Raw genomic sequence first — 13,550 nt, forward strand, 5'->3', positions numbered from 1 at the left:
CAATGACATTCACAAAATTTAAGGATAGCGCTTCACTTTAACCTTCCCCGATTAGCATTTCTAAGCAGTGTAAACAATTAACAAATGAGCATAAGGAGCTGAAATGAACCTAATAGCAGAAATAAGGACTTTTTAAATGTTTATTTGTTTGTCAACATGTTTACCTCCCAGCTGTGAAGCAGCCATAACACATAATGAAGGCCTGACGAAAGGGTAAGTGGCTGCATTTATGTAGCACTTTTGCCCAAAACACTTAACAATCTGCCTCTTATTCTCTCTCTCTCTCTCTCTCACACTCACACACACACACACACACACACACACACACACACACACACACACACACACACACACACACACACACACACACACATACAGGCTCAGCACTCCTTGACACATGGACAGGAAGTGCTGGGAACTGAACCGCAAACCCTGATTAGCGATTGGATGCTCTACTTCCTGAGTGAAGTACATGAACTATGTACTAATAATACATGTTGTTTGGTCTGGGACATATTGATTGAATATATTAGTGAAGTATTTTATTATTTACAAATCTTCACTGTCTGATTCTTCACCTGACCCAGCTGACAGCTCAACATTTCTTTTAAATCAAACTACCATTCCTTAAATTCAAGGCCATGGTGCGTTCAGGAAACACATTTCTGAACTGTTTCATACCTGTGAACGAGCTGCACGTGAGTGACTCATAAGACACTGGAACGATTTGTTCTGGTGAATAAACACTTGTCATTAAATGCGATCACAGCCGTTTCATACCGTGTTAACATCTGTTAACTCTTCATTCAGCAAAGATTCAGGTAAAAAAATATGTTGAGATTTAAAAAAAAAAAAGGCAAAAACCGTATAAAATACTCATCTTACATGAGTTGGCAGGTTCTAGCTGACTGAAGCACTGTGGCTGCAGCTGGGGATGTCTAATATGCTGCATTCAGAAATGCACGGTCATGTTAAAGGAGCCTCCTCCGGCTTGCATCTATTATTTCTTGTACATTTTGCTGTATCACTGCTGTGCTGCCTTTTGCCTTCTGTGCTTACTGTTGCAAACAAGCTTGTTTGTGACACTGCAATAAATCCTCGAAATGTTCCAAAAATACAAATGTGTCCTCCTGTACGGCATGTTTTCATAATAACTGAGCTTAAACGCACAACGGTGGCATAATGAGGTCCTATGAATATCCATCAGCTTCAGGCTGGAGTCTGTCATAATGTGCAAAACTCTGCAGAATGATGAAGCAGCCTTCAAGTCATTTATTTTATAGCAATTATGTCTGGAGCTTTGTTGTTTTGCACAGGAGGAGGAAGAACAAAATGCTCAGACGGCGTGTTTCCAGTCACGCTCTGCTCTGCTCTGCCCTGTCGTACCTTTCTGTAGCGCCACAGCTGGTTGCCCTTCATGCCGTGACAGTCGTACAGGGTGACGGGGCTGTTGTGGGAGATGGCGTCGAAGCAGACTTTCTTAGTGTGCATGGGGTCGCCCACGCGGATGTCCTCTCTCCAGCCGAACGTGAACACCTGCAGATGTAGCGTCATGGAAAAAACATTCAGATCATAGAGCCACAGGGAAACGGTGCGTGCATCAACCCTTCGAGTTGAAAAGCTCAAGCCATCAAGCCCCGAGGCACCGAAATGTGTTCCTATTCAGAACTGCTCCCATTTGGCCTCAAAATAAACCACATGCAGTTAAAAGCTGGAAGCAGGGGAAAAGTTCCATCTCAACAACCTTGTACTTTCCCACTTTATGTCCTTCTCCATGCCTTTTATCATGCTTCTTCTCTTTAGACTCTGGTTTTGACCCTTGCACTCAGTTTTTCAGACTGGACATAATCAAAGTTTACTTTTCTAAAGCTCTCTTTCAAAGATGTCAAGGTTCCCCTGCTGCTGTGGACTTTGCACTCACCACTTTTGGCTGGGTGTTGTGTTGGTTATATTATTGTTATTAATTCATTAAATGTAAGTGTTGGTTTCTCCTTCACCTGTGGATCAGAGGCCAGTGTGTCCTCTGTGGCTAAAACATTCATGTTCAAGAGTATTTTCGAGGTTAAAGATCTCGCATGGTATGTGGCATCTGAGCTGTGGCTGAAACACCACAGCAGGCGCATCATTTATGCTCTCGCCGGCTGTATAAAGACAAACAAGGTTAAAGATTTGGAGTTTTGAGGATGTGCGATGCCAGAATATTCAGACAGTGTAGAGACGAATCAAGACTGAACCGATCGTCATCAAACACAAAGTCTCGTTTTACTGCACGCACGTTTCTAACTCATAAGATGAGGTTAAAACAGCAGGTGGATCTTATGTTGGGGTTGTTTAATCAAGTTTCTCGGTGTCACTTTAAAGCTGAAGAGAAATTTCAAAGTATAAACACAACTGATGAGATTTAAGCAGAAGTGCGTCCATTTTTCAGCACATCCAGCGAAGTTATTTGACGTAAATGTCTGATTTGTTTACATTAGAGAACAATGTTTTCATGAGTGGGTACTTGTTTTGTCTGCTCTTGTGTACAACGACACATATTTGGCAGGAAGCTCATGGTTTCACACTCGTGCCAAGAAATGCCAGCAAAGACGATGTAAACAAAGCAGGTTTTAAGAGTTTTTAGAAAATGACGAAGAATTTCTGAGGGAGAAACTCTGAATGTAAACTCCACAGGACGACTGACACCGGCTGCTGACCATCCGCGATGATCGTTAACGACTGAAGCAGCTCCACAGACTTTACTGATCATTAACATCGATTTATCTAAAGAACCCGCGCTGAGATCGTGATGAGTCATCACACTCACGAGTCTTACATGACACTCTGATTGATGATGTCCTTAACGATCGTCCCTTTTCATCTAATTGTTTGTCACTGTCCGTCGACCTCGAGGCTGCATTGAAGATGACCGTGATGAACTCAGCGGTCAGGACTGATGAGCGTACCGTCCTGCTTCCTGTTTCATGCATCCACATCCTTTTGCTTTTATTACATTTGCCAAATAAAGATTGTACTTTCCGATATTTTCGTTGTCTCATATTGTTGCAGCTGGTAGAAAAGCGATCGTCGGTAATGTCTGCGTGACTTCCTCCACTCATCTCGTACAGAATCAAAACGCCCCGACGAGGACAGCTGCCAGAGGGCCTCCTGTGATTTACGGTGAACCCGTTTCTCGCTGACTACAGATTGCAACTGTGACAGGGATTAAACTACAATGCATCTCAATATTAAAGCAATTAAAGCGTCACAGCTCCGAGGCGCAGTGTTTCAGCCGCGGAAACAAAAGGGGACGTTCGATCCATTAGGTTGTATTATAGCTCGGCTTAAAGATCTTCAGTGTGACGTGTGAGAACACACACACTCCTTCAGAGCCTCGGAAACATAATGAAGCTGCGCTGTTTGTGTGTCTGTTTATGGAAGTTTATGTGACATTAATGTGTGTTTAGCAGAACAAATACAATTACTGAGGATTACAGGACTCCTCTCAGGATGGGCTGGTCGAGTCTGCTGTTATGAACCCTTTTTATCACTCAGCATTCTCCAAAAAATTCAAGATGCACCAGGTGGATAAAAGCAGATCCATGCAGAGCAAAGACGTTGGAGCTGATCCTAAACTGACCTGTGCAGATGTGCACACATTCATTTCCAAATCAAAGAGACGCGATTCTGAAGGGACCCGAATACAATCAAACCCTCTGGAGACAAAACAAACTCACACACACACACAAAAAACCCTTGAGGATAATTAGACCAGATCTAAAATGTGGTCGACCCGAGCGTATCCAAACAGAGGGGGAGCAGCAGCACAGGTGGCAGCTCGATGCTCAGCCAATTAACAAGCAGCTGCCGTCAAAAGGAATAGCAACATGTCGTTTTCCTGCACCACAGTCAGCAATCTTTGTCTGCAGCAAGCAGTGTGTTTTTCTCCTGCGGTGGTGATGATGATAACACATCAAGTGATCAGAGCTAATGGAGAGTCCATTTGGACCTAATTATGTAGTGACACATGGACACAAGACTCTGAGACAGAGCAGGTCCCTTCATATCAGGTGAGACCAGATCGCTGTGGACCCCTGAAGACCTGTACCCAGAGCGCCTGACCAGTGCACATAATGCTAACAGCACGCTGTGGATCTGCTCGATCCAGTGACATATTAAAGCTTCAAAATATGAACGCTGCATTTCTGGTCTCAGTCTGCATGTATTTATGAATCTGTTAAAGGTGTTTTTAGTGTCCTTCGTTTCACTGGTGCATCATATCTTTCATTTTGTTTCAGTTGCACTACATAATTTCTAATTTTCTTTCAGCTTCTGCTGTAAAGACAATCAGGTCAAAGTTATGTATTTTGCGTTAGTTAATACTTGATTCCTTCTAGTAAAGCCTGACTTTAAATTTCTGAATCTTATTTATTCATATTTTGGCTTCTGCAGCTCACCTGTCCATGGCTCCAGCTCACCTCGCCCCGTCCCTTCACGCAGCTCTCCAGGCGGATGGGACTCCCTGACACAAAGTGTTTGCTCTCCATGCACATGCCGCTGCCCACGTTACGAATCTGCCACACAAGCACACATAACAGTCAATATCAAGCGAGGGCACGAGGAGCGTTCAGCTGTTTGTTAGCGAACGCGATCATCGTTCGTGTTACCAGAGTTATCAGTCTTAAAATAAAAAGTAATAAGAATAATATGTCAGACTGATAATAACAAATGGAAAATGATCTTTAAACTGATTTTAAGAAAAAAACTAAACTTTAAAGTTAAATATTTCACATCCTTGTCATTGGTCACTGTGTTCTGTTTATCAAGGTCACATAAATGAAGTCATCTTAGTCTAACTTTCCATGAGACAGCTGACGTGTTTTAAGTATGAGAGCTGCCTGCACCTCTCCCCACGCAGCAGCAGGGGGCTCCACCGGCGGGTAGTGTTTGGGCAGATCCCAGGCCACCTCGCTCATGAACCACTTGAAGTTCTTGCAGTTGAGGCGGTTCCTCAGGTCTTTCTGGACCGTCATGTCTCCCGCTGACAGGTGGCGGTACTCGGGCCGACGCTGGTAGACGTACTCGGCGTATTCGTCCATCCACACCTCCGCCACGCGCTTCAGATTCTGAAAGCAGAGAGAAACACTTTTCATTTCAGGTAACCAGCAGACATCTAACGATTTGGAATTACTTTTAAAGTTACATTTTTCATACCAACAAAACTGCAAAGTGCAAACATCAGATTTTGCAGGATTATAGACAAAGATCGGGGAATAATTTCAGTTTTGCTCAGTGTGGTGTGGAAAGGCTCAGCAGGCTCTGCTCGAGTTAGAGGCATCATGGGTGGATGTAGAGCACTGATGATGTTTGTCTTAAAAGGAGGAAACAGGTGAATGCAGTGTTTCCAACAGGAAAACTTTCTCCGATGATCAAACATCAGTGTGTTGCCAGCTGCCAACATTCATTTGGAGCCACGTCTCTGAGCACCTGGTCAATGGAGCTCCAACATCTACTCAAACAATGGGATGAAAGATGCTCCTGATTTAGACTCAAGCGATTCTCATTACACTAATATCTTGTAGGAAAATGGACATCTGGTGATATTAAGGTCTATCTTTAAGATGCAGGGTCTCACCCAAGAGCGGACGAAGGAGGAGGAAGAGCATGAATAAGAGCCACGGCGGGATGAAGAGAAAGTAAGCAAATAGTTTTTACAGTGACAATAAAAGTCATTAGACAGACAAATTGTTTGGCTCACACTGTGAGGAATCATGGAGGAAGAACGGATTCACCAACGTGACGAACGTGTGCAATGACAGGCTGCTTTTAAGCCAAATAAACTCAGATTTGACTCTTCCAGGACACGTGGGCCGGCACCTGCAGACGACTGCTGATGCTAAATGAATTCTCTCCCGCGGTGCCAGACAGTAAAAGGCACTTTAACTAGAAAGAACTCAAGTCAACCGGCTTGTTAACAGATCTCTGTGCTTCTGGACATCAAGTCTTCATTGAAACACAAGCTACGCCATCATCTCTACATCGTGCCATCCTTGATGTTCTGATTGATCTAACATGGCAGAATGATCAAAGCCGCTCGGCAGAAAGGCGGCCAGTCATCACACAGGACCTGTCATCCTCTCCCAAAAGGCGAGAGATGAAAAAATAGAAGCAACTTGTCTCCAGTCATGAAAGCAGATACAACACTGAACTCAATTATGTGCTAATTTACGGGGTGGCTTCGGAAAAGATCACATTTCTCTGTCTCTTGCTCTTTCCTCTATTTCTCTCTGACATGTTAATTGTAACAGATGCGGCTTATTACACTATTTCATGAAACGCTGAGCAGGAGGCAGCTGCATTCTGAACTCGATTTTTCAGGTTTTCCATTGAATGAATATCATAAAGATGATCCCCAGGGGCAAGAAATCAGCCCTTTAGAAACAGGAAAGCAGTGTTCAAACCTGGAGCAGATGTAGAGGCGCAGTCAGTGTAAACATCATATAGATCCAAGTGTTGGAGGAAGCAGATACTGGATGTTTGAGTGACTTTAGCTACTTGGGTAACTTTAAAAGGGGAATTTTGAGGATTTAGCATCAGATGAACGGCTAAAATGCAAACAATGTACTTTCTAACTGTGCATATTTATAACGACAGATGAAAATATCTACTGAATCTTGGCTGTGAGAGAGAAACAGAAGCACAGTCATGTCAGTGCAGTGCTGCTGGTCATGATGATAGAAGCCTGGAGCACAAAGGGAAGCATTAAGAAGGAGGTCATCTCTCTGTTTCACTTCATTTCAGCACTGAAACACCTGCAGGTCTGCGAGGTAAAGTGCCAAGGAAGTGTGTCAAGTGTGTGAAACGTGTGAGTAAAGGACGGATCATTTTAACCTGAAGATACAGATAACAATAGTGAGTGTCAGACAGAAATATCATGAAATAGGCTTCTTTATGTGGTACAATCTGCCTGTTAGTGTGGCCGACATACATGATACAAGCCAACTGAAGGTGGTGGTCTTCCATCGCAGTTGGAAACTTTCCCTGGAATGGGAGCTGATTTTGCACGGTTGCATTTTTTGCTGTTTTTAGGTGAGAACTCAACTACACTTTTTGGCTCTTTTTTTAAACTTGAGATGTCTTTTTTCCAACTGCACATGAATACATCGTCTCATGAAGTGATTTCACTTGAAAGCAAAAACTCTTTCTCTCAAGAACTGAAATTTCAGGAGGTTTCATGTTGGCCAAAAAGTGTGCAAGAGACCAAAAAGTGTCAGACATTTGCTTCATTGGCTCTTTCAGTCATTATGAAAACATCTAATTTGAGAGTGGATAAAAAAAAGCCAAGCAGGTGACTGATGGAAACTGTAAGCAACAATGACTGCAGGGCAGACAGCTTCTTCAGCAGCCTCTTTAAGCTCAGACAATTGCCAACATAAAAGATTTACACCCCAGCCAAGGGAAATCCATCCATCCGAAGCCTGTGAGGTGTAAAAGAGTAAAAAACACAGAGTCTGTCAGCCTCTGAGGTACGCGTGCATGTGTGAGAATACAGATGGTAGCAGCCTTGGAGGTAGGATGGTGAAATGAATGAGAATACAGGCTCAGTGAGGCTTCCAGAGAAGTATAAATACAAATCTTCTGGCCTTTGGAGGTACAGATGTAGAGGAAAAAAGCCTCCAGCCACACACACACACACACACACACACACACACACACACACACACACACACACACACACACCCACACCCACACCCACACCCACACACACACACACACACACACACACACACACACACACACACACACACACACACACACTCTGTAGCATAGCTCACTGCCTGCAGCAAAACTCGCACCCTCCAGGTAAAGTGGAGTTCAGTGGTTCTTTCTCCCTCCACACTGAATGGACTCAGGGTATCTGCACCAACTGAAGGGACTCACCTGCTCTTGTGGTATTAATTAAATGAAAGAAAACAGTTTTCCTCTCCATGCAGTGATTACATTGGTGAGATACGTCTACAAGATCAACAATAGCTGATACCGAAACAGCACAGGGGAAAGTGAAGACCTGGGTTTAAATCTCACCTCAGGCGAAGGATTTTCAGACTGTGACTAAACCTTCCACTAAACAAAATCTTTGCTGCCTTCCCTTAAAAGAGCACTCCGACAGAAAGCAGAATGTGACTGTTTGCTAATCCTTTTTTATACTCAATTGAAAACAGTACAAAGAAAATATAGTTAATATTTGAACTTAATTTTTGTAAATATCTGCTTATGAAATGCTCCAAAAACACCTGTTTTCCATTCCATTCCATTCCAGGTTGATTATAATTCACTGAAAGTCATGTTTCAGTCTCTACCAACTCCAGAGGGAGATTTCTGTCTCTTTAACTGCTAAATGATTGAGCTCAGAGCATCCGACTTGAGCCATAAAAGTGCGTGGATCGCGGGGCTTCTCAGAGTGACGTTTGTGGAGGACCGGGCGGTGTGGCGAGACAGAGATGCTGCGACGGCGGGGAGCTCTGGAGGAGAGAGCCGAGGGCAAAGCCGGGGCATCTGGAGAAATATCCACCTGCAGTCACACCAGATTCTGCTGTGATCTGGAGCCGTTTACCAAAGGGAGGAGAGCTCAGAGTCTGTCTTTTACACTTTTGGGATTAAAAAGTGGATTTACTTTCCATCCTGCATCTCAACCCGGCTCGCTGACGGGTTGAGATGCAGGATGGTGTCGACCTCCACTGTCCGGAGTTTGTAATTAGTCCCTCAGTCCGTGTTGACTGCCGGCTGGAGGGGAAATGCACTTGTGTGTGTCTCTGCTGAGTGCTGGGACACAGTCCGTCCTGCCGTTGCTCGTTAGCTTACAGCTAAGTGCCATTTCAAAAATGTAGTATCTTCTCCATTAATTCTAAACTCACATACAGCATTCGTGAATGTCAGCCAATCAGTGTTCTGGATTCCTACACACCTGTACCCTGCACCTCTTTGCCACCACAGGCTCAGCTCTTGCTGCCCCGCACCGTGACGTCATCCTGCAGGACACTGAAGTCAACGCAGAGGAGAGAAGGACCGCTGCTGTGATAACCGTCCAGAGCTGCCTCATGTTATCAGGCACTGTGAAGTGTTCTGGCATCTGATAATAAATATTATATAAACTCATTATATAAACTATTACTCAAACCAGCCTCACTGGATCGCTTGTTCTTCGTCTCATCGAGATGAACACACCACCACCGAAGGGTTAGGCTAAATCTCCTCTTCCTCCTTCCACAGATTCTGTATTTTGCACCCAAACTGTTTGGATAAAGCTCTTTGCATTCATTCAAAATATTCCATCGGCTGCACCTTTGTGAAAACAGACTCAAACGAAGCATCTCCACCTCAGATCAGCCTCTTTGAGTGAAGACACAGCTCTGTTTGTCTGTTTCTGCAGAGAACTCAGCTAAGCTAAAGTGCGTATTTAACCGAATGACAGCGAGTTCAGCCCACATCATGCAGTGAAGAAGAGCTCTCTATTCATTGTCTGTAGCTGCAATGATGCCGCTAATAAAAACCTACATCATAGGGGTTTGTAAGATGTACAGTAGAATTATCTAGACTACAGCATGATCCACTCCTGACAGACAAACACACCAGTCATCCAGTCAACTACAGCAAATGAATCCAAACAGAAAGGACCACTTACGCATTTAAGTTTGTTTTTAAACTACTATGCAGAGGAGGACACCAGGGACAAAACATAATTCATCACAGCCTGAGGTACAGTAAGTAGCTCTGAATTGTTAAACCGGCTGCCTCTTTGATATCAGCATTCAATACAGCCTCAGTGAGGGGCTAATGGTCAGACCGTCGAGGAAAAAACAAAGGCCAAGAGGTTTAATTACATATTCAGCCCAGCCAAACAGAGCCAGGTGTCAAGCTGAGTCATGCATAATGAATAGTGCTCAGCTACAGGCCAGATGAACATTTTTTAAGAATTTCTCATACTGTGCTGAAGTGTTAAAGCTCACATGGAAGGTAGAAACTTGAGCTCATTATTGGAAAACTGTGATTTATAGATTGTGGATACACAAGCTGGAAACGTGCAGTGCAAGTTAAAAGATGTAAAAGGTGCTTCAGCGATGAGTCACTGTCACTGTGCGCCCGATGCAAAAATGTCCTGAAATGATGATTTAAGTGTTCACACAAATTACAAAAAAAGGGTTTTCCATTTTCTTTGTTTCAGTTTTATTTAGGGCTGTGCATCATTTGAAATCATCATTTTTACGACTAAAATCTTCATTTTTTGATATCTTACCCAATTTGTCATTTTAAAGAGTCCACCGCGGATGACAGATTTAGCATTACATGTCTGTAACTGTGCCGAATTCATGATGAACGGTTACACAAAAAGTGTCAGGAGTCAAAACCAGAAAAGCCGCTTTTTATGCCATGCAGTCTTTTTCCTAGTCGAAACCTAGTGCCTGCATTACCCACAATGCAACTCAGATGGTTGGCTAATGGTTAGGTGAGAGATCGGAGTGTGTTAGCAGTGGCTAATGTAGCCTTTACCTGATCTGAAGCCATCAGCATGACTAAGACCCAGAAAATGTGTTCATTTATTTATTTAATTTGGTCAAACTGGTCCTTGAAGATATTTCTGATAGAAGTGTCCTCCATGTCTTTTTGGCATTGGCTGAATTTTTCACAGCAAAATGTACAAAAATCACTAAACTTCCACACAATCAATGTAAAATATCTTACAATGACATGTTTGTGCAGAATCCTAAACACAGGCAGAAAACCAGAGATCCCACAAGCATTTTAGACCAGTGTCCTACAAAGAAAGTCCTTGTGTCCACATTAACATACGACAAAACCAACTGAGACTCACCCTGGCCAGACTGACCCCTCCAGGAACTTTGTAGGGGACGTACTTCCTGTAGATGTGTCCTACCCTGGAGCAAGGGATGTCCTCCATCCGACCGCCGCACATCCACACCTGTAGAGACACACAGAGAGATTCAGCAGTGATAAAGCGTGGGAAGACATGACAGAGAGGAAAGAAGGTTAGGATGTAAAGAAAGCGAAGGATGGAAGGAGTGGGAGGATGCCCCGAGCAGAGGGACATTAATGTATACTGTCTATACAGGGCTGTAAGGTTTGTTGACCGGGTCAGGAGTCCTAGGAGAGAGGATTAAGAGATGGGACAAGGTCTGCCAGGGAAAAAGAGCAGACAGAGGAAGAGGTCAGAGCAGAGATGTATAACCAGTCTCATCTTTTCAGCTTGACAATAGACAAGCTTAAAAAACTGCAGCTATTAATCATCTTCAATGAAGAGCGCAGGAGTGAGAAGAGCATTCAGAGAAACTCCTCAAAGTGACTCCAAAGCTCATGTGTTTCTCGACCGCAGAGAGAGTAAATGACATCAAAGAGAACAAGTCAATCATGCTTAGCTAGATGACAAAGACTGAAATTGGATTTGTTCTGCTACTTCTGGAAGGCAGAGCCACCTCTCAAGTCTCCAAGATGTGAGCATTTGAATTTTCGAAGATGATGCATTGCTTTAAATTTAATAAGCGTGAGGTCAGACAGACGGTAAAAGCATGTGTGGCACTTATCCGAGGTTTCCAGCATCTCCAGTTCCCACCGGTCCCGTTTATTTGGTCATTTTCCCTGATTGTTGCATGTCTACCGTGGGTACGTTGGCTTCGTAGTTAAATTGTTTCTATTTTTGTCTGTTTTAACTGCGTTTATTATTGATGTTTGCACAGGGTGTTTTATTTTGAAAATTTATTGGATTCTCTACACTCTTTTGGTGTCTAACTTCCTGTCTGGCTCAATCTGCACAGAGCAGATTTCAATTGATTGTGCAGCATGTCAGAGCATTCTCTAAGACCCCGTTTACACTTAGGGAAAACGCATGTTTTCATGCGGTTTGGCCACGCAAACAGAGTTTTTTTCACGGAAAACAATCATTTTTAAAAACTCCGGCCAAAGTGGAGATTTCTGAAAATGCCGGCTATCTGTCGGTGTGTAAACTGGGTTAAACGGCGTTTTAGGTTCTGAAACGTCACAACATGCGACTGAATACTTAACGTCATGTGAGCGACCCACGTTTACACTCGCGCCCATAGGTTTGGCATAGTTATGATACGCTTGACAGAGGATTTATCTGGGTTCATGTAAATAACAACATTTTTAAAACGATGTTGCGTGCACGATGTTATTTTTAAAAAACGGAGGGGCCAAAATATCCATTTTCCAAAATACCCTGCTACGTGTAAACGTAGGGTAAGACATCAAATCCCATCCTGAGCAACATGTTAAGCTTTCCAAAAACATCCACTGACTTGCTGTGACTCGATGACACAATCACGCTGGGTCTTTCATACTTTCCGTGACCTCTCCTGCCACCTCACAGCACACCATCCTCCACAAACTCCCAGATCTTGCAATCTACTCCGACTGCTGTCGTGACTGGAATCGCTCAGCTGTTGCCTGGAAAACTTCTTTGCTTTAACTGACATCTTTCAAGCTAATTTTGTCCTTGTAAGGTTTTTATTCAGATTGACCTGCGGTGTCTTAACAGCTTGGAGTTCAGAGATGACAGACATAGACTGGTCCGGAGAAGGGGAGGCTCAGTAAGTCAATAAAAAGAGAAAAACATGCTTTTCCCTCCCTGACTGATGGACATCTGGAGATGATAATTTCAGTTTGTTGATATTCTGCATTACTCCTCTTCCTGATCCTCCAGAGTGGACATCAGCTGGCTGCTATTTCAATTCAATTACTCCTTGTCAAGTTTGTTGCACCACTCCAGCTTGGACAAACAGAATCAGGGGAAATAACAGACTGAATCCACCCTCTCCACATCTCGCTGTAGGGAAGCTCTGACCTGCTCAGCCAATCCCTTCCATCGTCTTCATCCCTGACTCAAACACTTGAGCTTAATAACAGGGGCACCTCGCTGCAGGAGGGATCAAGAGCTCGAGTTCAGCACCCGTCAGATTAAATTCAAAGTCTTATCAGTCACCTCGAACACACAACTGCTACAATATTCTCACCTCAAACCGTGAAGACTAAAACCACACCACCGCAGCAATGAACCAAATATCCTTCTTCTACCTTTGTTTTTGGGTCACCTGTAAACTGAAACTCAAACTAAAGCAGCACAGCGTCTACCCAGCTTATAACTGTGATAGAGTGGACATGAAAAGTCATCTGGAAGGAATCTTTTGAAGGCTCCTTGTCTGATGAATAACCACTCGGCTAAATGCTCTTACAAAGCTGTCATTCATTCAGAGGCCAAGTCATAATGTCCTCTCTCTAAAGTTCAGGTTGGAGCATATCTTTTTCTATTACTTTCCACTGTATGAAAGGTTCAGCAATGCATGTCGTTTGGAGATTCTTATCCTTAAAAGTCATGAGTGCTGCTCCTTCTGTTACTCTCTTCACTATGTGCTGAGCTCCCATTGTCGCCTGTGGAAGCAAAATGCTTCTGTGAGTGTAAAATGCAAACGCTTTCATGCATGCAGTATATGTTAAATCACTGTTTTCTCAGTATCAATTAGCAAAATAGAGAGATTAAAAGA

General features: G+C 43.5%; 1 protein-coding gene across 1 annotated transcript in view; it reads right to left on the reverse strand.

Annotated features, from left to right (window-relative positions):
- Positions 1–13,550, reverse strand: part of LOC139344550 (polypeptide N-acetylgalactosaminyltransferase 10-like) — a 79,048-nt gene that overhangs the window by 4,604 nt on the left and 60,894 nt on the right. The window contains exons 8-11 of the mRNA XM_070982833.1: positions 10,850–10,957; positions 4,884–5,105; positions 4,437–4,553; positions 1,387–1,536 (exon numbers count right to left, since the gene is read on the reverse strand). Coding sequence (XP_070838934.1) covers positions 1,387–1,536; positions 4,437–4,553; positions 4,884–5,105; positions 10,850–10,957 — 597 coding nt within the window. The remainder of the gene's footprint in view (positions 1–1,386; positions 1,537–4,436; positions 4,554–4,883; positions 5,106–10,849; positions 10,958–13,550) is intronic.

The sequence above is a fragment of the Chaetodon trifascialis genome, chromosome 16, assembly GCF_039877785.1.
Source record: "Chaetodon trifascialis isolate fChaTrf1 chromosome 16, fChaTrf1.hap1, whole genome shotgun sequence".
Lineage (NCBI taxonomy): Eukaryota > Metazoa > Chordata > Actinopteri > Chaetodontiformes > Chaetodontidae > Chaetodon > Chaetodon trifascialis.